Source organism: Rhinolophus hipposideros (genome assembly GCF_964194185.1).
Source record: "Rhinolophus hipposideros genome assembly, chromosome: 23".
NCBI classification, from domain to species: domain Eukaryota; kingdom Metazoa; phylum Chordata; class Mammalia; order Chiroptera; family Rhinolophidae; genus Rhinolophus; species Rhinolophus hipposideros.
In genome coordinates this window covers 13,779,828-13,801,003 of record NC_138069.1, presented here as the reverse complement: position 1 = coordinate 13,801,003, position 21,176 = coordinate 13,779,828, and the positions used below count along the sequence as shown (strand labels likewise).

The 21,176-nt window shown below is 41.1% G+C and overlaps 2 protein-coding genes across 9 annotated transcripts in view; both read left to right on the top strand.

Annotated features, from left to right (window-relative positions):
- The window catches only part of KLHL3 (kelch like family member 3), a 250,916-nt gene that overhangs the window by 161,169 nt on the left and 68,571 nt on the right, over window positions 1-21,176 (top strand). For 6 of the 8 annotated variants that reach the window (XM_081035613.1, XM_081035618.1, XM_081035617.1 and 3 more), the window contains 2 exons: window positions 287-406; window positions 13,837-13,943. In XM_081035613.1, the coding sequence (XP_080891739.1) occupies window positions 287-406; window positions 13,837-13,943 (227 nt within the window). The remainder of the gene's footprint in view (window positions 1-286; window positions 407-13,836; window positions 13,944-21,176) is intronic. The other 2 variants (XM_081035620.1, XM_081035621.1) reach the window with 1 other exon arrangement.
- LOC308491681 (large ribosomal subunit protein eL42-like) lies at window positions 2,929-3,225 on the top strand (the record flags this gene model as incomplete). The annotated part of the gene is made up of 1 exon (XM_081035625.1): window positions 2,929-3,225. One exon carries the CDS (start codon window positions 2,929-2,931, stop codon window positions 3,223-3,225), a length of 297 nt encoding a protein of 98 aa, XP_080891751.1.

The following is a 21,176-nucleotide window of genomic DNA, read 5'->3' as shown; positions in this document are numbered from 1 at the left end:
GATGGAGAAATGGAGGGTAAAGACCTTGCATAAAATCATGAAAGTGCTTGGTGGGGAAAGCTGAGCTGGGACGTGGCTTCCCCCAGAGGAATGCACTTTGCATTGGAAGATCCTACAAGAATGCCTGACTCAGTGCATTCCTTATCTGCTGGTCTGTGGTTAAGAGAACAGGCTGACAGAGATGTCCCTGGTGGGAGGGCAAATGCATGGCCTTATGGCAGTGGGATGAATGGGTTTACCAACCTGTGATCTTCCTGTTCCCGTCTCACTCCCTTTCTGTTCACAGAGTCAAGCTGAACTCCCAGCCTCCGGTCCAGGCTGGGGATGATGAGAAGAACCAGAGGACAATCACTGTCAACCCTGCCCACATGGGGAAGGCATTCAAGGTCATGAATGAACTGCGGAGGTACTTTTCCTATTTTGCCTGTGCTCTTTTGGAAGGAACTTGCCGGGTGAGCGTCCTCAGGGACTGAGACGTCAGGACACCACCTCCTAGTGAATCCTGACTCTTCCCCATCCACTCTCAGACAGTCAGGGGAAGTCACTTGGCTTCCCCTTTCAATCTTTGATCCAGACAGAACGTCTTTCAGAGATCTCTCCCTTTCCTTTGTATTTAACACCTATCATTTTAGTGCTTAATCACAGGGGAAAAACCATTATGGTTACAGAAGTTCTGTTCATAAACTTGATTTCCGACAGAACTAGCTGCTTCAAGTCCAATAATAGAATGATTGCAACACCTACATACAATTGCAGATTAAAGATTGTGGGTGCCATGCATTTGCTTTTGGCCTCCCTCTCAATTCTTGGTCTGAACTTAGTTTGTCAAGACAGCCACGTGAATGGAAGGATGCCTAACTGCTAAAATGCAATTTAATTCTATAAAGAAAGAAATAAAATGCAAATGGACTCATCCTCGCTGAGCTAAACAGTGATGGGTGTGCAAACTATTTGTAAGGCCAGTGTGCACATTTGATGAACTTGTTGCAAGACAGGTTCAGGGCACTGAACATGTTTTTCTGTGCAAAGGCTGTGCTGACACACTTTCTTTCCAGACAGCTCACAAGCTTCCTCTGCCCATGCCAGTATTTACTGTATACTGCATCCTACTTTGAGCTGCAATTGTTTATCTCTTCTTTTCTTTGTAGTTCATGAGGTCCCTGAGGGCAGGGGCAACTTCTGAATCATTTGCTCTCTAGCACCTGGCACTTCCTAGGAACTTTGAGTCATTCACCAAAGATACACAGAGGCACTGGCTAGGCTCTGGGATGGGTGAGTGGGGATACAAGATAAACAATTTAAATAGGTCAATGAAAATGATTTTCTTCAGTAATGAAAGGTGTTTTACGAAGGAGGAATGCATCAAGTACCTGCCACGTGGTAGGTGTGCCGTAATTACTTGTTTCTTAAAGGGTGCTGTGGAAGCAAGTGTGTCCAACTGCAATGTTGGAGAACACTTCCTAAAGGGGATGATGCTTGAGCTAACTTTTAAAGGACAAATAAGAATTAAAGAAATGAAAAGTGGTGAGGTTAGGGGGACGTCCTCCAGGCAGAGAAAATGGCATGAGCAAAAGCGTACATAGCCAAAGATGTGTTGGTTGAGTAGGGGGTTGAATTACTTCTAAACGAAAGTTCTATCTGACTCTGTATTTGTTTTTTCATTTCTGCTTTCTTCAGGGCTCAGTGTTTGGCATGAAAATCAAGTTAAATTAGTTTTATGCCCTACTGCTCAATTTTTCTTAGGCCTCCTACCAAATTTCCCGGAAGCTCTGTCCATGGTTGTATTAGGCAGCGTGCAGTGCTGATGTTCATGCCTGTGGATGTGGTTCTCTTGTCACTGAAGCATTGCTGTTGTGTGCCCTGGACACTGTTGAAGTTCTCCATGAGTATGGCTTATGACCTTTGTCTGGTTTAGGACTCCAGGTTGCCAAATAAACAACCTAACTTTACACCTCATGGAATTAGAAAAAACAAGCCTAAAGTTAGCAGATAGGAAATAATAAGGATTAGAGCAGAGATAAATGAAATAGAGACTATAAAGATAATAGAAAAAAAATCAATGAAACTAAGAGTTGGTTTTTTGAAAACATAAACAAAATTGACAAACCTTTAGCTAGATTAACCAGAAAAATAGAGAGAGGTTTCAAAATTATAGGTGAAAGAGGAGACTTTACAACTGATGCCACAGAAATACAACTGATCATAAGAGGCCATTATGAACAATTAATATGCCAAAAAATTGGATAACCTAGAAGAAATGGATACATTCTTGAAATACAGCCTTCTAAAACTGAATCAAGAAGTAGAAAATCTGAGCAGAACAATAATGATTAAGGAGATTGAATCAGTAATCAAAAATCTTTCAACAAAGAAAAGCCTATGACCAAATGATTTCACTGGTGAATTCTACCAAACATTCAAAGAAGAATTAATGCCAGTCCTCCTCAAACTCTTCCAAAAACTTGAAGAAGAGGGAACAGTCTCAAACTCATTTTAACAAGTCCAGCATTACCCTGATACCAAAGCCAGATAATGACACCACAAGAGAAGGAAACTACAGGGATGGCATGGCTGGTTAGCTCAGTTGGTTAGAGTGTGGTGCTAATAACACCAAGGTTGCCGGTTCGATCCCCAACAGGGCCACTGTGAGCTGTGCCCGCCTTCAAAAAAGAAAACAAAACAACAACAAAAATACAGGCCAGTATTCCTGATGAATAGTGATGCAAAAATTCTTAACAAAATACTTGCAAACTGAATTCGACAGCACATTAAAAAGATCATATACCATGATCAAGTGGGATTTATCCCTGGGATGCAAGGATGGTTCAAGATATGCAAATCAATAAATGTGATACACCACATGAATAGAATGAAGGATAAAAATCATATGATTCTGCTTCTTTCCGCGCGGATAGCGCTCTCACGAACATGGTGAACGTTCCTAAAACCCGCCGGACTTTCTGTAAGAAGTGTGGCAAGCACCAGCCCCACAAAGTGACACAATACAAGAAGGGCAAGGATTCTCTGTATGCACAGGGAAAGCGGAGTTATGACAGGAAGCAGAGTGGTTATGGTGGGCAGACTAAGCCGATTTTCCGCAAAAAGGCTAAAACTACAAAGAAGATTGTCCCAAGGCTTGAATGTGTTGAGCTCAACTGCAGATCTAAGAGAATGCTGGCTGTTAAGAGATGCAAACATTTTGAACTGGGAGGAGATAAGAAGTGAAAGGGCCAAGTGATCCAGTTCTAAGCTTTGTATTTTTATCGTGAAGACAAAATCTTGAGGATGTGTTTACTTCATGTGATTGGTCTTTTGGGGAGGGAAATAAACTAGTGTCATTAATAAAATTTTCCTTGGGAAATTAAAATAAAATCATATGATCCTCTCAATGGATGCAGAAAAAAATGCTTGACAAGTTCAATACCCTTTCATGATTAAAAAAAATCCCAATAAATTGGGTATGGAAGGAACATACCTCAAAATAATAAAAGCCATATACTTGTATGACCCACAGCTAACGTCATATTCAATAATGAAATGTTGGAAGTTTTTCCTCTGAGGTCAGGAACAAGACAAGGGTACCCACTCTCACCATTCCTATTGAGCATAGTACAGGAAGTCCCAGCCAGAGCAGTTAGGCAATTAAAATAAATAAAAGGCATCCAAATCAGAAAGGAAGAAGTAAAATTGTCTCTGTTTGCAGATGACATGATCTGAATATAGAAAATAGAAAACTCTACCCCAAAGCTGTTAGAACTAACAAACAAATTTGGCAAAGTTGCAGGATACAAAATCAGCATTCAAAAGTCAGCTGCATTTCTATACACTAATAACAATCTAAAAAAGAAATAAAAACATCTCATTTACAATAGCATCGAAAACAATAAAATACTTAGGAATAAATTTAACCAAAGAGATAAACGATCTGTACACTGAAAACTGTAAAACATTGATGAAAGCGATGGAAGAAGACACACATAAATGGAAAGTTACTCTGTGTTCGTGGATCAGAAGAATTAGTATTGTTAAAATGTCTATACTACCCGAAGCCATCTATAGATTCAGTAATCCCTATCTAAATTCCAATGGCATTTTTCACAGAAATAGAAAAAACAATTCTAAAATTCATATGGAACCATGAAAGACCCTGAATAGCCAAAGCAATCTTGTAAAAGAAGAGCAAAGCTGGAGACATCACACTTCCTGATTTTAACTATATTACACTGTTATAGTAATCAAAACAGTATAATAGAAACACATAGACCAGTGGAACAGAATTGAGAGCCCAGAAATAAATCCAAGCTTGTACGGTCAACAGATATTTGACAAAGGAGTCAAGAATGCTCGATGGGGAAAAGATAGTCTCGTCAGTAAATGGTGTTAGGAAAACTGGACAGCCACTTGCAAATGAATGAAATTGGACCCCACTCACAAAAATTAACTCAAAATAGATTAGAGACTTAAATATTAAGACCTGAACCCATAAAACTCCTAGAAGAAAGCAGGGAAAAAGCTCCTTGTCATTGGTGTTGGCAATGAGCTTTTGGATATGGCACCCAAAACATAAGCAACAAAAGCAAAAATAAATAAGTGGGACTACATCAAACTAAAAAGCTTCTGCACAGCAAATAAACCATCAATAAAATAAAAAGGAAGCCTGCAGAATGAGAGAAAATATTGGCAAACCATATAGCTAATTAATATCCAACATATATAAGGAACTCGTGCAACTCAATAGCAAAATATAAATAATATGATTACAAATTGGGCAAAGGACCTGAATAGACATTTTTAGGTCCTTTGAATAGACAAGAAGACATCCAACTGACCAACAGATAATGTGAAAAGGGGCTCACCATCACCCATCAGGGAAGTGCAAATCCAAACCACAAGGAGATCTCACCTCATATTTGTTAGAATAGCTATTACCAAAAAACCAAGATATATCCAGGGGATCACTTTATAAGTTATATAAATGTCTAACCACTAAGCAGAGTGCTATACACCTAAAACTAATATAATGTTGAATGTCAACTGTAATTGAAAAATAAAAAAATTGAAAAAAAAAGATGTGATAAATGCTGGCAAGGATGTGGAAAAAAGGGAAGCCTTGTGCGCTGCTGGTGGGAATGTAAATTGGTGCAGCCACTATGGAAAACAGTAAAGTTCAAAAAATTAAAACTTTATCTTCCATATAATCTAGCAGTACTATTTCTGGGTATATATCTAAAGGAAAAAAAAAAGAAGGGAATTCTGCCATTTGCAACAACATCGATGAACCTTGGGGCATTATGCTAAGTGAAATCAGCCAGATAGAGAAAGACAAATACTGTATGATCTCATTGTATGTGGAATCTAAACAAGCTGAATTCATAGAAGCGGGGAGTAGAGTGGTGGATTTCAGAGGGTGGGGGTGGGGGGTGGTGCGGGACATGGGGAGATGTTGGTCAACGGGTACCAACTTCCAGTTGTAAGATGAATAAGTTTTGGGGATCATATGTGCAATATGGTGACTGTAGTCAGCAATACTGTACTGTAGACTTGAAAGTTGCTTAGAGAGTAGATCTTAAATGTTCTTACCACAAAAAATAAGCAGTAACTGAGTGATGTGTTAACTAACTTTACTGTGGTAATCATTTCACAATATGTATGTATATCAAATCATTTCATTGTATATCTTAAACTTATACAGTGCTATATGTCAGTTATATCTCAGTAAAACAGAAAAAAAAAAACTTCAGGTCTCTCACCAGACCTTATTTTGCCTGGTGTAGCCAAATCCAGTAATTGTTGAAAGGAAGAGCTCAAGGAATAGACGTGACACAGAATTCCCCCTACCCCCATTTTCCTTTACTAGCATCTTTTCTTTTTCTTAAATAACTTAAAAAAGAAAGTCATCCCGCTACATCCTTAATTGCTTCTTTTGCAAGTTACCACATTTTTGCATCTTTCCCCAAAAGCATTGACTTGGATTTAACTCTTTCAACAGTCCTGTACTTTTTCTCTTTTGTATAAATCAACATTTGACAGTCTTTTCTGAGGCAGATTTCCACAAGATTCTCTGTGGGAAAAAAGAACTCTGTACCTAAATGAGTTTGAAAAATGCTGTATAAAACTGCTGTGCCCCACTCTGAGATTCATAATGCATGTAGGCATATTAGAATCCCTGAGAAGTACTGCAGCAAACTTGACTAACTGACGGTTTCCCACACATATTTGACTATAGAACCCTTTTTGGTTGTTGTTATGTATAGACTGACTGTTTTGTGAAATTTGTTGTGGGAAACACTGGTTCTTCGCTAAATTTTAAGTGAATAATCTTTGTATTAGTCAGGGTTTTCCAGAAAAACAGAACCAATAAGATTATGTGTGTGCATACATATTTCATATCTACATATATATTTAGATATAGAGATATACCTATCTCTATCTCTATCTCTATCTCTATTTATATCTATAGATAGAGAGAGAGAGAGGTAGAGAGAGAGACTTATTATAGGAATTGGCTTACGTGTTTATGGAGGCTGAGAATTTCCATAATCTGCTGTCTGCAAACTGGAGAACTAGGAAAGCCAGTAGTATAATTCAGTCTCAGTCTAAAGGCCTGAGAAACGAGCCACTGGTGTAAGTCGTGCAGTCCAAAGCCTGGGAACCAGTAGCTCTGATGTCTGAGGGCAGGAGAAGATGGACAGTCCACCTCAAGAAGAGAAAGAGAGAATTCATCTGCTTTTTTGTTCTGTTCACGCAATGTGTGGATTGGATGACGCCCACCTGCATTGGTGAAGGAGCTCTTCTTTTCTCAGTCTGTCAATTCAAATGCTAATCTTTTCTGGAGAAACCTTCACACAAACCCCCAGAAATAATGTTTTACCAGCTCTCTGGGTATCCCTTAGCCATGTCAAGTTGACACATAAAATTAACCATCACAATCTTGTTCTTTTTGTTTTTTTTCAAACAGACCACAGTCTGTATATGTTTTGGCTGGGGAAATTTTGGTTCAGGTTTAGGCATGGGTTTCTCTTTCATTTAAATTATTTTTAATTTAAAATTTTTCTTTTAATTTGTTTTGGAAAAAGGAATACATTTATTATAGAACATTTAGAAACTACAGGTGAGCAAAAATTCATCTATAATTTTGATACTCAGTGGTAATCATTGTTAACATTTTGGAGAATAGTTTTCTTTAAAATATATGTCTCAACCAGATTTTTCTGTCTTACCGCTATATTGAACACGTTTTTCTATGTCATTAACTGTGCTACAATGTTATTTTTAGTGGAAGAATGATATTATATCTTTGGTTTATTTTTTTTAAACAGTTCTCTGTTGTTGGATGTCTAGGTTTTTCAATCCCTCGGACGAATAACACCTACAGTGGTTATGTTTGGGGCAGTATTGCATAGTGGTTACAGGCATAGATAGGAGCCTGGTTTCCAATCTTGTCTCCAGTGCTTATTAGCTGTGAGACCCTGGACAAGTTAATTAATCTCCCTGACCTCACTGTTGTCAACTTTAAAATGAGGTTAATAACCGTTCCAGTCTTGCTGGCTTATTAAGAGGATTAATAAGTAAAGTGCTTAGAACAGTGATAGAACGAATATAACTGTTGTTGAATATTCATGCACATTCATGATTATTAGCATAGAATGAATTCCGAGAAGTAGCATGGCCGATTTCAACTGCGTGTGACATAACAATAACAATGCCTATTCCTGAGATATTGTCATGCGGCCCTGGCATATAGTGAACATTCTGTGTTAGCTATTATCCTGATGACGGTGGTGATTTCCTAAGCACTGTGCTCAGCTGCAGGAATGTGGGGGTAGATAAGTGAATTAAAGTGTTGCCCTCAATGAAGCTTTCATTTGATTGGTGTTCTATCCCATTCTAAGGTATTTAAATGGCTAATTTAAAAAACTAGAGTGGAATGGGTGAGCCACGGGGCCTGCATAGACCCTTTATTGATCTGGGTGAGTTTAATGGGAACTGGAGAGAGGCATATTTTGTTTTGATGAAGGCCTGGATAAAGCATCTTGCCATCCAGGGATTAAGCTACTGAAATGTTGTGTGTTACATGATATTCCAGGGACCTGGGTTATTTCTTGCATTGTTTTCACATTCCCCTCCCTCAATTTTAAGCTATTTTAGTTCAAGCACACATGTTCTTTGCAATTTATGAATTACACAATTCATGAGTTTCCTATTCTTTTTACTTCCCTGGTAGAGAACGGGCTGTTGGCATGGTGACTAGCCGGCTTTCCTCCTCCTTTTGCACTTCATAGCTCTGTTCTGGTCAGACCAACAGCTACTGCTGGGCAGCAGAGCCCTGTGAGCTCTCTGGCTCCTGACCAGCCAGCCAGCAAGTGGGAATGTGGTTCTTTTTGGAATAGCACACCCTGAAAAGGAGAGACAGTCTTTTTCTAGGTCATCTTGACAGTTTTCACCTCTCATTTCAGCATTGCAAACAGTTCTCTGTCCTCATCTTTTGTTTTCTTTGGACAGTCTGCCACTATGCCTTTTATTACTGGGAATAATTGTCTACGCACATTGATTTCTTTTTCTTTCCTTTTTTTGGTAACATCTCTATCAAGATATAATTCGTATGCCATACAATTCACCCATTTAAAGTATACAATTTAATGGCTTTTAATATGTTCACAGTCGTGCAACCAGTAATTAATTTTAGAACATGTTCATCAGCCCCCAAAAAGTCCTGTATACTTCAGCAGTACTCTCCCTATTTTCCCTATCGCTTCTTTCCCCCAGCCCTAGCCAACCACTATTCTACTTCCTGTCTCTATAAATTTGCCTATTTTGGAATCATACAATATGTGGTATTTGGTGACTGGCTTCTTTCACTGTGCATATTGTTTTCAAGGTTCATCCATGTTGTACCATATCTTAGTATTTTTTAAATTAAATTTATTGGGGTGACATTGGTTAGTAAAAGTATATAGATTTTAAGTGTACAGTCCTATAATAATACATCATCTATATATTGCTTTGTGTCTTAGCGTTTTATTTCTTTTTATTGCTGAACAGTTTTTCATTGTATGGATATACCACATTTGGCTTTTGGCTATTACAAATAATGATGCCATGAAAGTATGTGTGCAAGTGATTGTGTGGATGTATGCTTTCGTTTCTCTTGGGTGTGTACCTAAGAGTGGGATGCCTGGGTCATATAATAACTCCATGTATAACCTTTTGAGGAACTGTCAGACTGTTTTCTAAGAGCAGTTACACTATTTTACATTTCTTTCAGCAATGTATGAAAGTTCTGATTTCACCATATCCTCACCAACACTTGATTTTTTGTGGTTTTGATTACAGCCATCCTACTGTGTATGAGGTAGTATCTCACTGTGGTTTTGATTTACATTTCTCTGATGACTGATGTTGAGCATCTTTTCATGTGATCATTGGCCATTTCTATATCTTATTTGTAGAAATGTCTTTTCAGATTCTTTGCATATTTAAAAATAGTATTATATGTCTAATTATCATTGAGTTTTAAGGATTCAAATTCTTTATGTATTCTATATACAAGCCTGTTATCAGATGTATATGATTTGTAAATTTTTTCTTTCATTCTGTGGGATTTTTCAGTTTCCTGATGTCTTAATCGTGTCCTTTGAAGCACAAAAGTTGTAAATTTTGATGTCAAATTTATTTATTTTATTTTTTTTAGTTTTGGTTTGTGTTTTTGGTATCATATCTAACAAACCGTTGCCTAATCCAAAGTCATAAAGATTTACCCTTGTGTTCTCTTCTAAGAGTTTTATAATTTTAGCTCTTAAGTTGAGGTCTTTGACCCATTATGAGTTAATGTTTGTATATGATGTGAGGTTGCATGTGGCTATCATTTGTCCCAGCGCCATTGTCTTAAAGGCTGTTCTTTCCCAATTGAATGGTCTTGGCATCCTTGTCAAAAATCAGTTTATTGTAAATGTGAGTGTCTGTTTCTGGTCTCTCAATTTTATTCTATTTATCTATTATATATTATATATATTTATTATATATTATATTAATATATAATTATATTAATTATATTAATATATAATTATATTAATATACAATATATATATTTATCTATATTATATATATTTATCCATTATATATATATATATATACATATATATATATATATATATATATATATATCCTTATGCTAGTACTACACTGTCTTTATCTTTGTAGTAAATTTTGAAATTGGGACGTGTGAGTCCTTCAATTTTATTCTTTTTCAAGATTGCTTTGGCCATCTTAGGTCTCTTGCATTTTCATACAAATTTTAGGTTCAAGTTGTCAATTTCTGCGAAGAAACCAGCTGGGATTTTGATAGAAATGTGCTGAATCTGTAGAATAATTTGGGGGAGAATTACTATCATAGCTATTAAATCTTTCAATCCATGAAAACTGGAGGTCTTCTCATATATTTAGGTCTTCTTTAATTTCTTTCAATTGTGCTTTATAGTTTTAGAGCACAGGTTTTGTACTTTTTTTTTGGTTAAATTTATTCCTAAGTATTTTACTCCTTTTGATGCTATTGTAAATGGATTTTTTTCTTAATATCATTTTTGGGTTGTTCATTGCAAGTGTGTAGATTTTGTTTGTTGATTTTTGTATGTCGATCTTGTATTCTGCAACCTTCTTGAGCTCATTTATTTGTTCTAATAGTTCTTAGTGAAATCCTTAGGATTTTCTACATACAAGATTAAGTCATTTGAGAATAGAAATGGTTTTCTTTCTTTCCAATTTGGATGGCTTTAATTTTATTTTATTGCATAATCGCCCTATCTAGCCACCCTAATCTTATCTTACTTATAAACAGGAAGTGATACAGTTGATCATTCCTTCCTCCTTGAAGCCCTGTCTTCACTTGGCTTCGTGGACACCACACTCTTACGGTTTTTCTGTTATCCCATTGGCTGCTTTCTCATCTGTTTTGCTGGTTCTTCCTCTCCTTCCAACCTCTTAACCATCTCCCACCTCTGAACTCCAGACTTAGGTATCCACTTGCCTAAGCAGTGGATAACCCTGCTTAGATGTCCAGTAGGCAGCTCAGACTTAACATGTCCAAAACCCAACCTCTAATTTTAAATGAAGTCTTTTGTGGAAAAATGAAGAAAAGAAGTACGTTTACACTTACTGAATGTTTACTATTAGCACCATTCATTGTGTTGGTTGCAACACGTCTGAATTCTGATACTAAAGAGACATGAATGCTGGTCAGTTTGATTCCAGGGCCTGAGCTCCTTCCTAACAGCTATATTTTAATTCTCCAGACAGCACAAAGTGTATAGCTCTCCTTTTCTCTCCTCAAGGTTGTCCTTTGGAGTAGTGAGATAGCTCCAGAAATAAGGATCCCTTAGGACTAAACACTGGTGAGCCACGCAGTGTTTGGGAACTGCCTCCCCTTTTCCATGCTGAGTGGGTGCACAGAGATGGCCCCAGTGTACAGCTAGGCTTTTCCACACCCAGGGTAAGCCTACCTGGAGTTTTTGGCAAGTTTCTCTCGGTCGCTTTCCCAGGTTAGAGTTTCCCTGGCATTGAGATACACTTCCCGCCCATCAAAACTGCTCTCATGCCTTCAAAACTGGATTCTCCGTCTTTATTCCTCATTCCTTCTTATCTTTTTCTTATTTGTTCATGACCTGTCAGCTCCTCTGGGTTTGTGCAAGATATCTTTCTCTGACATTTGCTTGTTCAACACCTAGCACTGAAAATTTGCTTAGTATTTCTGACCCATCTGTGTCAACACTTTCCTCATTAAAATACTGGTTATCAAAAAAAAAAAATGACGTGTACTTTTAAATAGCAGTGATTACTTTCTCGCTGAAATCTTTAACAGAAGTGAAAATGTCCAAGATGAGTCTATTCATGTTGGAATACACTTTTACAATAAATTTTGTCCAGGTTAAAAATGAATCTGTTCCCCGGTGGCATCTGCAATCTCATTTGGTCTCCATGATGAATGACCCAAGGTAGCTAAGAAAGATGAGAAAACTGTGGTGAGGTCATTTGTCCTCATAGCCATTTAGGGGTAGAGCCAGTGATGTTCCCAGTTGAGCTGGCTTATTCTGATATTGTGTGTAGCATGTGCTGTTCACTACAGCGTGTGGTTCCACCCCCAGGTTTTGGTGCTTAGAGGTCTCAGTCTTCCCAGAAGCCCCCTCACTGATACATTATGCCATATGCTTAACCTTTCCTGACCTCCTTTCCCTATAATGGAGCAAACCCATTTCTGTCTTATCCGCATTCTAAGTGTCAGCCAATCATGAGGCATTGTGGTAATTTATCAGGACTTAAGACTCAGGCTTCTGTAGCTTTGGGCCACCTCTCTGAGCTTCACAGACCAGATAACCTCTAAGGGCATATGCAGCTCCAGCCTTCTCAGACTTTATGATTCTATTGCTCTGATAAGTGAACCTGGGCTAATATCTTAATAGTTGACAGTGGTTTAATATGGTACACCAGGAATGGCAACTATGTAGCTTCTCTTCCATTTATCAATCATGACAGACATTACATTCATCTCACCACTGTCACATGAAACCCAGTCATGACCTCGGACTTCCCAATCCAGTAGAGTATTCTAAGTAACCACTACTTAGTGGACCATCGTTGAAACGTGTCCTCCCTGTTTCCCTCCCACTCATAGTGCTTCAACTAAAGAGGGATTAGTGGTGACAGGATATCATACAAGTTAGGAGCATGGGTTCTGGGGCTCAGCTGCCTTCATTCAAATCCTTTCTCCTTTGCTCCCTTTCTGTGTGACCTTGGGAAAGTTACTTAACTTCTGTGCACGTCAATTTCCTTGTTTCCTTGTGTGGGGGGTAACAATAACCCTACTTCATAAAGTTGCAGAGAGGATTAAATAAAGTAATACGTGTAAAAAAGTGCTCAGACCAGTGCCTGGCGCATACAGCTCCATAACCGTTATCATGATGTTAATAATAGGCATGACAAGAACTTGGAAGGTGGTAGAGGGAGCATTCTTGGGTCGGCAGGGCCTTGCAGCACCCTTTCACTCTCCAGAGTTGTCAAAATACCCATCTGTCTATGAGTGTAGATGGATTCCATTTCAAAATTCATTCATTTATTTCGTAAAAATGTAGGGCCTGCTCTGGGCTAGGCATGTAGCCAGGTGTCTAGGATGTAATAGTAAATAAGGCAATCCATTTCAGAGGCCACAGTGTAGTGGGGTGACAAACGAGTAGAAAGGCAGGTACAGTATTCTTAGCAATTGCAGTGATCACGGTGTGTCCAGGGTCTTTAGGGCGCATGGTGTGCAGGCAAGTCTTCTTGGTGATGGGTTAGATCTGGGTGGGAGGAGAAATAGGCGAGTCCTGTGAGTCTGGCTGGCCTCTTACCAGTACTGCAAAGGCCGTGGATCTCTTGGGGACTTGTGCATACTTGTTCTCGCTGGTGACACCCCTCAGTGCCATGATCATGCCCCTCGGCATTTGTTCAGTCACTTGATTGACAGCCCGAAGCTGTTCCCACTGCTCCCTGAGCTGCTGTCCCGCTGTCTCAGTCCGAGTTGATGGGATGGGGAGCAGAGACGTGAAGACAAATGGAGGAGCTCTGAGTTTGCAGCCGCAGACTAGTTGGATCGCCCTGTGGGCCGTAGGAAAGCATGAATGTCAGGCTTGTCAGGGACGTGGACATGTTGATGAGTCCACCCCGCTGTCTAACTGAAGATGGGGCAAGTCTCTACGACAGCCTTTTAGGGTGACAGTATGGAATGTGGGTGGGAGAAAAAAACACCTTGTGTGGCCGGGGAAGTGCTGGTGCTGTGACCCACCTTGTCCCCTCGCTGGTGTCTTACAGTAAGCAGCTGTTGTGTGACGTGATGATTGTGGCAGAAGATGTCGAGATAGAAGCCCATCGTGTGGTCCTGGCAGCCTGCAGCCCCTACTTCTGTGCGATGTTCACAGGTATGGTGAGGGGAAACAATAGCCCAGTCAGGAGGCTGCAGTCCCCCGGGAGGATACGAGGGTGGTGGCATGAAGGGAGGCTGGAAAGAGGGGCGGTAACACCCGCCGTGAGGAGCTTCTATGTGCCAGATGCTGTGCTTGGCACCGTGGAGAATGTGACGGAGCCGTAGTCTCAGCCGGCCAGTCAGGCATGCCGCCCCTCGTCCACCGTGAGGCCGAAAGAGGTAGCATCCTGCGGTCGTCAGCTCCCAAACCTGAGCATGCTTCATTAGTCATGTGGGGAGAGGGGGAGAAATGCATACTGTGGGCACATCCCCGGGCCTTCGGGTCTCTCACTTTGCAGACTGGGGGACACTGAAGCTGAGAGAAGAGAAGGTCACACGCAGAAGGAGTGGAACTTGGCTTCTTGGTGGCTGGCCCAGTGCTCTGCTGGCTGACCCACATCTTGGCCTTTCCTAGCCCTTCCTTCCAGGCTGGGCTTGTGGGCCTCTTCTGGCCTTTACAGGCGTGTGGAAGAGGTGATAGTGGGGGCTGGGCTGGGGGAGAGTAAGACAGAGGAATATTCAGTTTCAGCACCGTTGCCAACTTTCCAGGGAGTCCCTGTGCCCTGAGCATATACCTCACAGCCTTGGCCAACTGTTTCACATGTGTTACTTCTGAGACAGAATTCCCTGAAACCCATGGGCTGAGGTTCCAGCCTGGAGAACCTCACACCACCCGCCCTGAACCAGGTACATGCAGTGCTCTGCAAATCACTGCTGATGAAGGGCAGCTGCGCTGGGGAGACCCCTCCACATGCCCTGGGCTTCCTCTGCGTGTGGCCGCTGCTGTCACTGCATTCTCCTCGCTTCCTGTGTCTGCAGTGCCTGTGCTCTGGCGACCTGTATCGGCTGCTTCTCATCCTGCCCGTTCCAGCTCCGATGTCTCCTCAGAGTGACCTCCCCTGACCACCCTAGCTATAGTTCTCCCCTAAGTCTCTCTTCTATCCCATAACTTGCCTATTTTTATTTCATAACATTTATCACTATCTGAAAATCATTTTGGTTGGTTGGTTTACATGGTTTTTCTCCCTGTCTCTCCTCACTAGAATATAAGCTCCATGAAGTCAGCGATCTTATCGGACTTGTTTGTTACTGTACCCTGAGTACCTGGTACATAGAAGGACTCATATTTTTTAAATGAATGAATGAAATGTGTCTGACACTTGATTGTGAGCTTTTGGCGTTTGGGGACCATGTCTTATTGTTTAAACCACAGGGCTTGGTATTTAGGAGAGTAAATAAGTAAAGACGGAAAGAGTGAATGTGGGCTTGCTAAGAATGGTTGTGTGCAGGCACAGTTTTGTTTAAATAGGCTCTTACCTTTTCCGAATATAGTACACAACCTCTGCCGGGCAAGAGTGGTTTCTGTTGGGGGAGACATGGCACATGTATTTTGAGGGTTCCTCTTGGCTCATCATACGAAGGAGCTGGTCTCAACTCAGAGCCTTGCCTCCCTAAGTGTGGACCAAGCCCCTCTGATCTCATTGCGAGCCTTGGGCCAGGGATTTCAGTGTCGCCTGGAAAACCAGATAATTTCAGCTACCTAGAAATTTTGAGCCACATTCTCTATGGAGAAGTCTCAAACCCTAGTAGTAGTATTTTTTGTTCCCCCCACCTCTCATTTATCCATCTCTCTTTTTAGAAAAATAATTTATTTTGTTAACAACTGTTATTTAGCTAAAATTTCAACAAATATTTCTGCCAGTCATTCTTCTCTGTGTGTGTGGTTTGGAAAGTCCAGTGTTGAGAGAGGGGTCTGTTTGGAATTGCAATGACTTACTAGCATTGCCTTTACATTTTGCTAATGAACTTGCCTCTCCCGTAGTGGAAAAGCCTAAGCAAAATCAAGGTGATTTTACAAATGGAGAAACAAGATGCTTTGGGGGCAAGTCTTGGATTCTAGAAATTGAAGGCAGGAGAGAATCAAGAGAAGAAAGCTATCGAATGTGATGCCCTGCCAAAGCTTTCCATTGAATCTGGTTATTACCCATCCTTTTCCCATTCATCTGTCTGTCCGTCCATCCATCCATATATCCATCCAGTATTGACATATGTTCATTGCAGAAAAAAAAACAACTAGAAAACGTGGGCAAGCAAAACTTTAAAAATTACACGTAATACAACAACTAGATAGAGACTATATTAAGTTAGTGCAAAAATAATTGCGGTTTAAATGGTTAAAAGTAATTGCAAAAACCACAGTTACTTTTGCACCAACCTAATAATTCATATCCTTTTAGATTTTGTATTTATAAATATATAGGTACAAAATATGTTTTTAACATAAAAAAGTTGATTTTATAAATACATAGTCGAATAGCCTTTTTTGATGTGTGTACTTAAAAAAATTGCTATCCATCTTCCTGGAATGTTCTTCAGGCCTGCCTCTTTGCCTGCCTAAGTTCTGTTCATCCTTCATTACTGCTTCAGCATCATTTCTTCAGCAAGGCCCTCCATGACCTCCCTGGATTAGGTTTAATCCCTTTGCTATTTACTCTCACGGTACCTTGTGCTTTTCTTTAGTATTACTCCTTACTTATCTCATTACTTCAATACATGATTTCCCTGGTTTGTCATAAGCTTTATGAGAGTAAGAACTGTACCTTTTTGATATGCTACTATGTCCTCACTGCTTTCCATGTAGTGGGCGCTCAATGAAAATTTGCTTAATTGAACTTAACAGTGTTTTGTGAATATCTTCTCATGTCAATGAAATCACACCTGCATCGTAATTTTAATGGCTTCATAAGATTCCATCACACATATCCTAACTGAAGATCCATTTCTTTGTTGGTTCTTTCTAATATTTTGCTATTATAAATAACACTGTAATGGGCATCTTTGTATCTTAATCTTTATTTACGTTCCTGATTATTTCCTTAGACTAGATCCTTAGACGAAGAAATATTTGGTTAAAGGGTATGCACATTCTGAAGACCTGTGAGACACGTGCTACCACTCCACTGCTTAGAACAGTTGTACCAGCTTATGCTTTCATCAGCAATACACGAGACTGGTGTATTTTTCAGGCCCCTTGGCTTTGCTTACACCTTGGTCAACAGGTACATTACAAAATTTTGTTCTAAGTATCAGGTTCCGCTTTAAAATGCATAAAATTAGTAATGGAAAGGCCCAGCTGACTCAGGTGAAGTCTATTTCTATCACCATGTTTAAGGCGCAAAAGAAAACAAAATACATGTGACTTTCTTCTGACTTGAGCGATGTGATTACGATCTTTTACTCAGGCTTAAAATGTTTTTATTTATTTTTTCCCTCTGAGTTTATATTGCCCAAATGTCCTTTGGTGGTTCCAAATACCAGCTCCATTCCTAGACCATGTCCTACTCATAATGATTTGGAATAAATGTCAAACCAAGGTCTGAGTGCCCACAGGCAGCCAGCCTGTGAGAAGGTCTGGGCCGGGCAGGCAGCCTGCCGGTTCTGTGCTCCAGTAGTGTAGTGCGCTCGAGGCCCGGCAGTGCTGTGTCCTGTGAGTGTGGAGGACTTAAGATTCCCCCCACCCTCCCATCTACCACCTCCATCGCAGGGGTGGCTCATTTCCCCAGAATAGCCTAGTCAGTTGTTTTCTCTTTTTATCATGCCCTGTACTATGTGTTCTATGTACTGTAGTATTTATACTCCATATAGGTCCCTACGTGTCTTCCAAATACTTTAAAAATAACCCCATTTTATGGTGTTAAAGGAACTGAGCTCTAAAGAATATGTAGGCTCAGGGTCTTATGCCCATCATCATGGCTGCAAGGCATTTGGGCTTCCATCCCAAAAGAAGCCCCGGGAGGGAGCTGTCTTACCCTTCTGGTTCTTTGTACTGTATGCAGAGGCTGATTGTAGATTGGTTTTGCTTTTCAAAGAAGAGTTATTGTCTAATTTTTATTAGATGTAGGCTAATGTTAAACTGGCGTCTTTGAACATATGGTGAGTAGAAATAAGGAGGAGAGTCAGGACGTGCTGGGGTAAGAGGCAAGGGGCTTGGAATCTGAGTGGACTCAAGCCATCTGCTAAGCAGAACAACGAGGGCCCGACTCTCTTACTCACCTCTCAGGCATGCACACATTTCACGGAACCTTTGTTTCCACCCTTCTTCATGCCAACTGCCAGGCCCTGGTCCATGTCTGCCTTCTGAGTGTTTGCATGATGTATCGATGCTTTTGAAGCCCGTTGCATAACATGAGCTCGGCAAGACTTAATCCAAGGTAGTGGGGACGTGGGTGGGGGTGGGGCGGAAGCGCAGGAATTGAATAGTTTCTTGGGATGAAGAGGGCCTTAGGGAGGTTGTGGAGGAGTAGTAGTAGTAGATAAGGGCTGGCCTCCCTGTGGAGTCAGGGTTCTGGTAGAATAGTTCAGAAAAACAGGGTTGGAAGCCTCAGAGGTTGTTTGAGAGTAAGGGGGAATGGCCTCATCTTCCATGTGACTGTCTTTTAGTGTCAGTTACCTCTAGGCTGAAGCTTACAGTGACATAGGGTTTCCTTTTCCTGTCCCTAGCACACCACATCAAAGTCAGGCATCTTTTCTGGCTTAGGAGACCCAGATTTGAGGACGAGGGGTGCAGTAGGCATATCTAAAAACATGTTCCTCTTGATGCAGAAATGGTGAGTGTTTTCAAGAACTGATCTGGATATAGTTCAACAGAGTCCCGTGTGGCGCCTGGGCAGAGGGACTGCTGTGACTGCTGTTCACACGCCTCCAGTCTCCCCCCCCCCCCGTTAAGGTGCAGCTGTTTGGAACAAGACGGTCGGGGTAGACTTGTTTGGGGTCTCTCAGCCTTGAAATTCAGATCACCGGAAAACGATCGATAAGGAATGGTTTATGAACATTCACAGAGGAGGTGGGAATTGTTGATGCAGAGATTCCTGTGCTAAGGATTAAACACAGGGTGGTAAAGCTGCCTTGCATTGGGAGATGGCGTGGTATCTTAGAGAGAGCTTTGGAGCCATAAGGACCTGGGTTCCAATCCTGACTTCAGCACCTAATACGTTTGTGGGGAATTCACGTAACCTCTGTGATCCTGTTTTCTTACCTGTGAGACTAGAATAGTAACAATAACCAGGGAGCAAATCTAGGTCCTGGGAGTAAGGCACCCAAGACAGAATAGGTCATAAAGTTCACTCTTACGATGAGTTGAGCACATCATAGTTTATGAAGCTCCTGTGGATTGAGGGGCGGCTCTGGGCTTGACGGGAAATGACTGTGTGGCTGTCCAGGCTCCGTGTGCCCCAGCTGAGCAGGAAGACCCATCCAGGTGGAGGAAGGATGAGATTCCAGGGTGGGTGGGTGATGGCGTGACAGCCTTCCCTGCACCCTGCTGAGGCCTGCTGGCACTCTCATTAGCTCTGAGTCTCATACAACCTTGGGATAAAGGCAGGGCAGGAATGTCCTCATTTCACAGGAGACAGACGTCAGCCTTTTGTAGTTAAATGGCCTGGACTCACTTACAGGAGGGTTGTCCAGGATTCAGGGAAATGGCAGGTTAATGTGTGACATAGGCCTCAGCTCTAGTCCGATGAATTGGCATCTCAGATACTAGGATTTAGACAGAGGAGGATTAGGGGGAAGAAAGTTTAATAACCATCTTAACACTCATGAAAGATCATATGCAACAGACAAGGATCTTCTGTTTTCTTTCTGCTCAGAACATGAAACTAAATTGCAGCAGTAAATATTCAGGTTAGGAGTGGGGAAGAATCCTGTAAGTTAAGGACTCCTCACTACACTCTTGCTTCCCTTTGACATACAACTTTGTCAGGGTGGTTGGCGGCTTAGCGCTGGTTCCGTAGAGACCTGCCTGCCTCTTACCATTCTTTCCTCATTCTTGAGGCTTCTTTTGCTGAATAATAGAGTGGGGTTATGCCAATGACCTGGGAGGTGAGCCAGTGATTTTTCTAGACCTCCTGGGTATTCTGCGACAGTGAAAGGTTTTCTCCTTTTGCTCCTCACGTCTCACCTCCTCCCCCTTGTTCCCCTTTGACTGTCTTCCACCTTAAAAGAGCTCCGCTGTGCCCATGGTATGCTTGCTAGGATCGAGGATTATGAGTTGCACACATGTACCTGCTACAGGGTGGGATTTCTTGCTCTCCCGGACTCGCCATGGTTCTTGGAGACTTCTAGGTGCAAAGTCCAAAGATAGAGCCTGAGGAATTAAAGAAGTTCAAGACACAGTCCCTTAGTCCAGGCCACCGTCATCTTTGAATGAATGAACAAATACTGGGGTGATGTCCTCTTTGGAGGACTAGGGCATGCATGTTAACTGGTGACAAGCAGAAGATGGAAGGGGCTAAAAAGATGTGCACCCAATAGACATTTTCTGGAAGTTCAGAGTCTGAGGCGGCTGGGTTGGGCCTGTTGGGCCGAACCAGAGGAGTAGGGCTCATGTTCTGTTTTCTAGAAATATTTTGTCAAAGTAGAGGTGAGTGAAGGAGCAAGAATGATCAAGGCTTTGATGGTTTCTATCTTGCAGGAATTACTGGAGTCCATGGAATTATGAGATGTCAAGGGAAAGGCTCTCTTTTCTCTTTCCTGCTCCAACAGATATTTTTAAGTGCTCCTTATGGGCCACACACTTTGTTAGGTGTTGAGGATATCTTGAAAAATAAGCTTGACGAGATCCCATCCCTCTTGGTTCTTGATTATAAGGTATTAAGTGCCTAGTTGTTCTCAGAATTTGGACCAAGGCCTTGTTTAGGAATATTTTTGTCAAGTGTATTAATTAGGGCCAGGTTTAAATTATAGAGGGAGGTATGAGAAATGACGTGAGGTTTAGAGTTAGGTCAAGGTTCAAATCCCAGCCCTGCCTCTGACTCGCTATGTGGAAATACCTCTGAAACGCCAATTCTACAATTTGTAAAATGGAAGTAATATCACCTACCTCCTGGGGTTGTTACAGGGATTAAATGAATTAGCAGAGGGCCTGGCACATAGTAGCACCTATTATTACTACCACTTTCAGGGGCTATTCAGGCTGAGGTCTTAGTTCTGTGCCTCATTTCTGCTGCTCTGTGAAAGATAATAAGATTGGATTTTACAAGTCTGTAAAATTAGTAATTTCAGAGTCATGTTAAAGAAGCAGGAAAAAACATCTTCCCCGAAGTCTCATCATCTAGAAAACTGCCTTAATGTTTTCTGGATATTTGAGACTGATAAAAATGGTTTGTCATCCTCCCGAGAAAATTCAAGC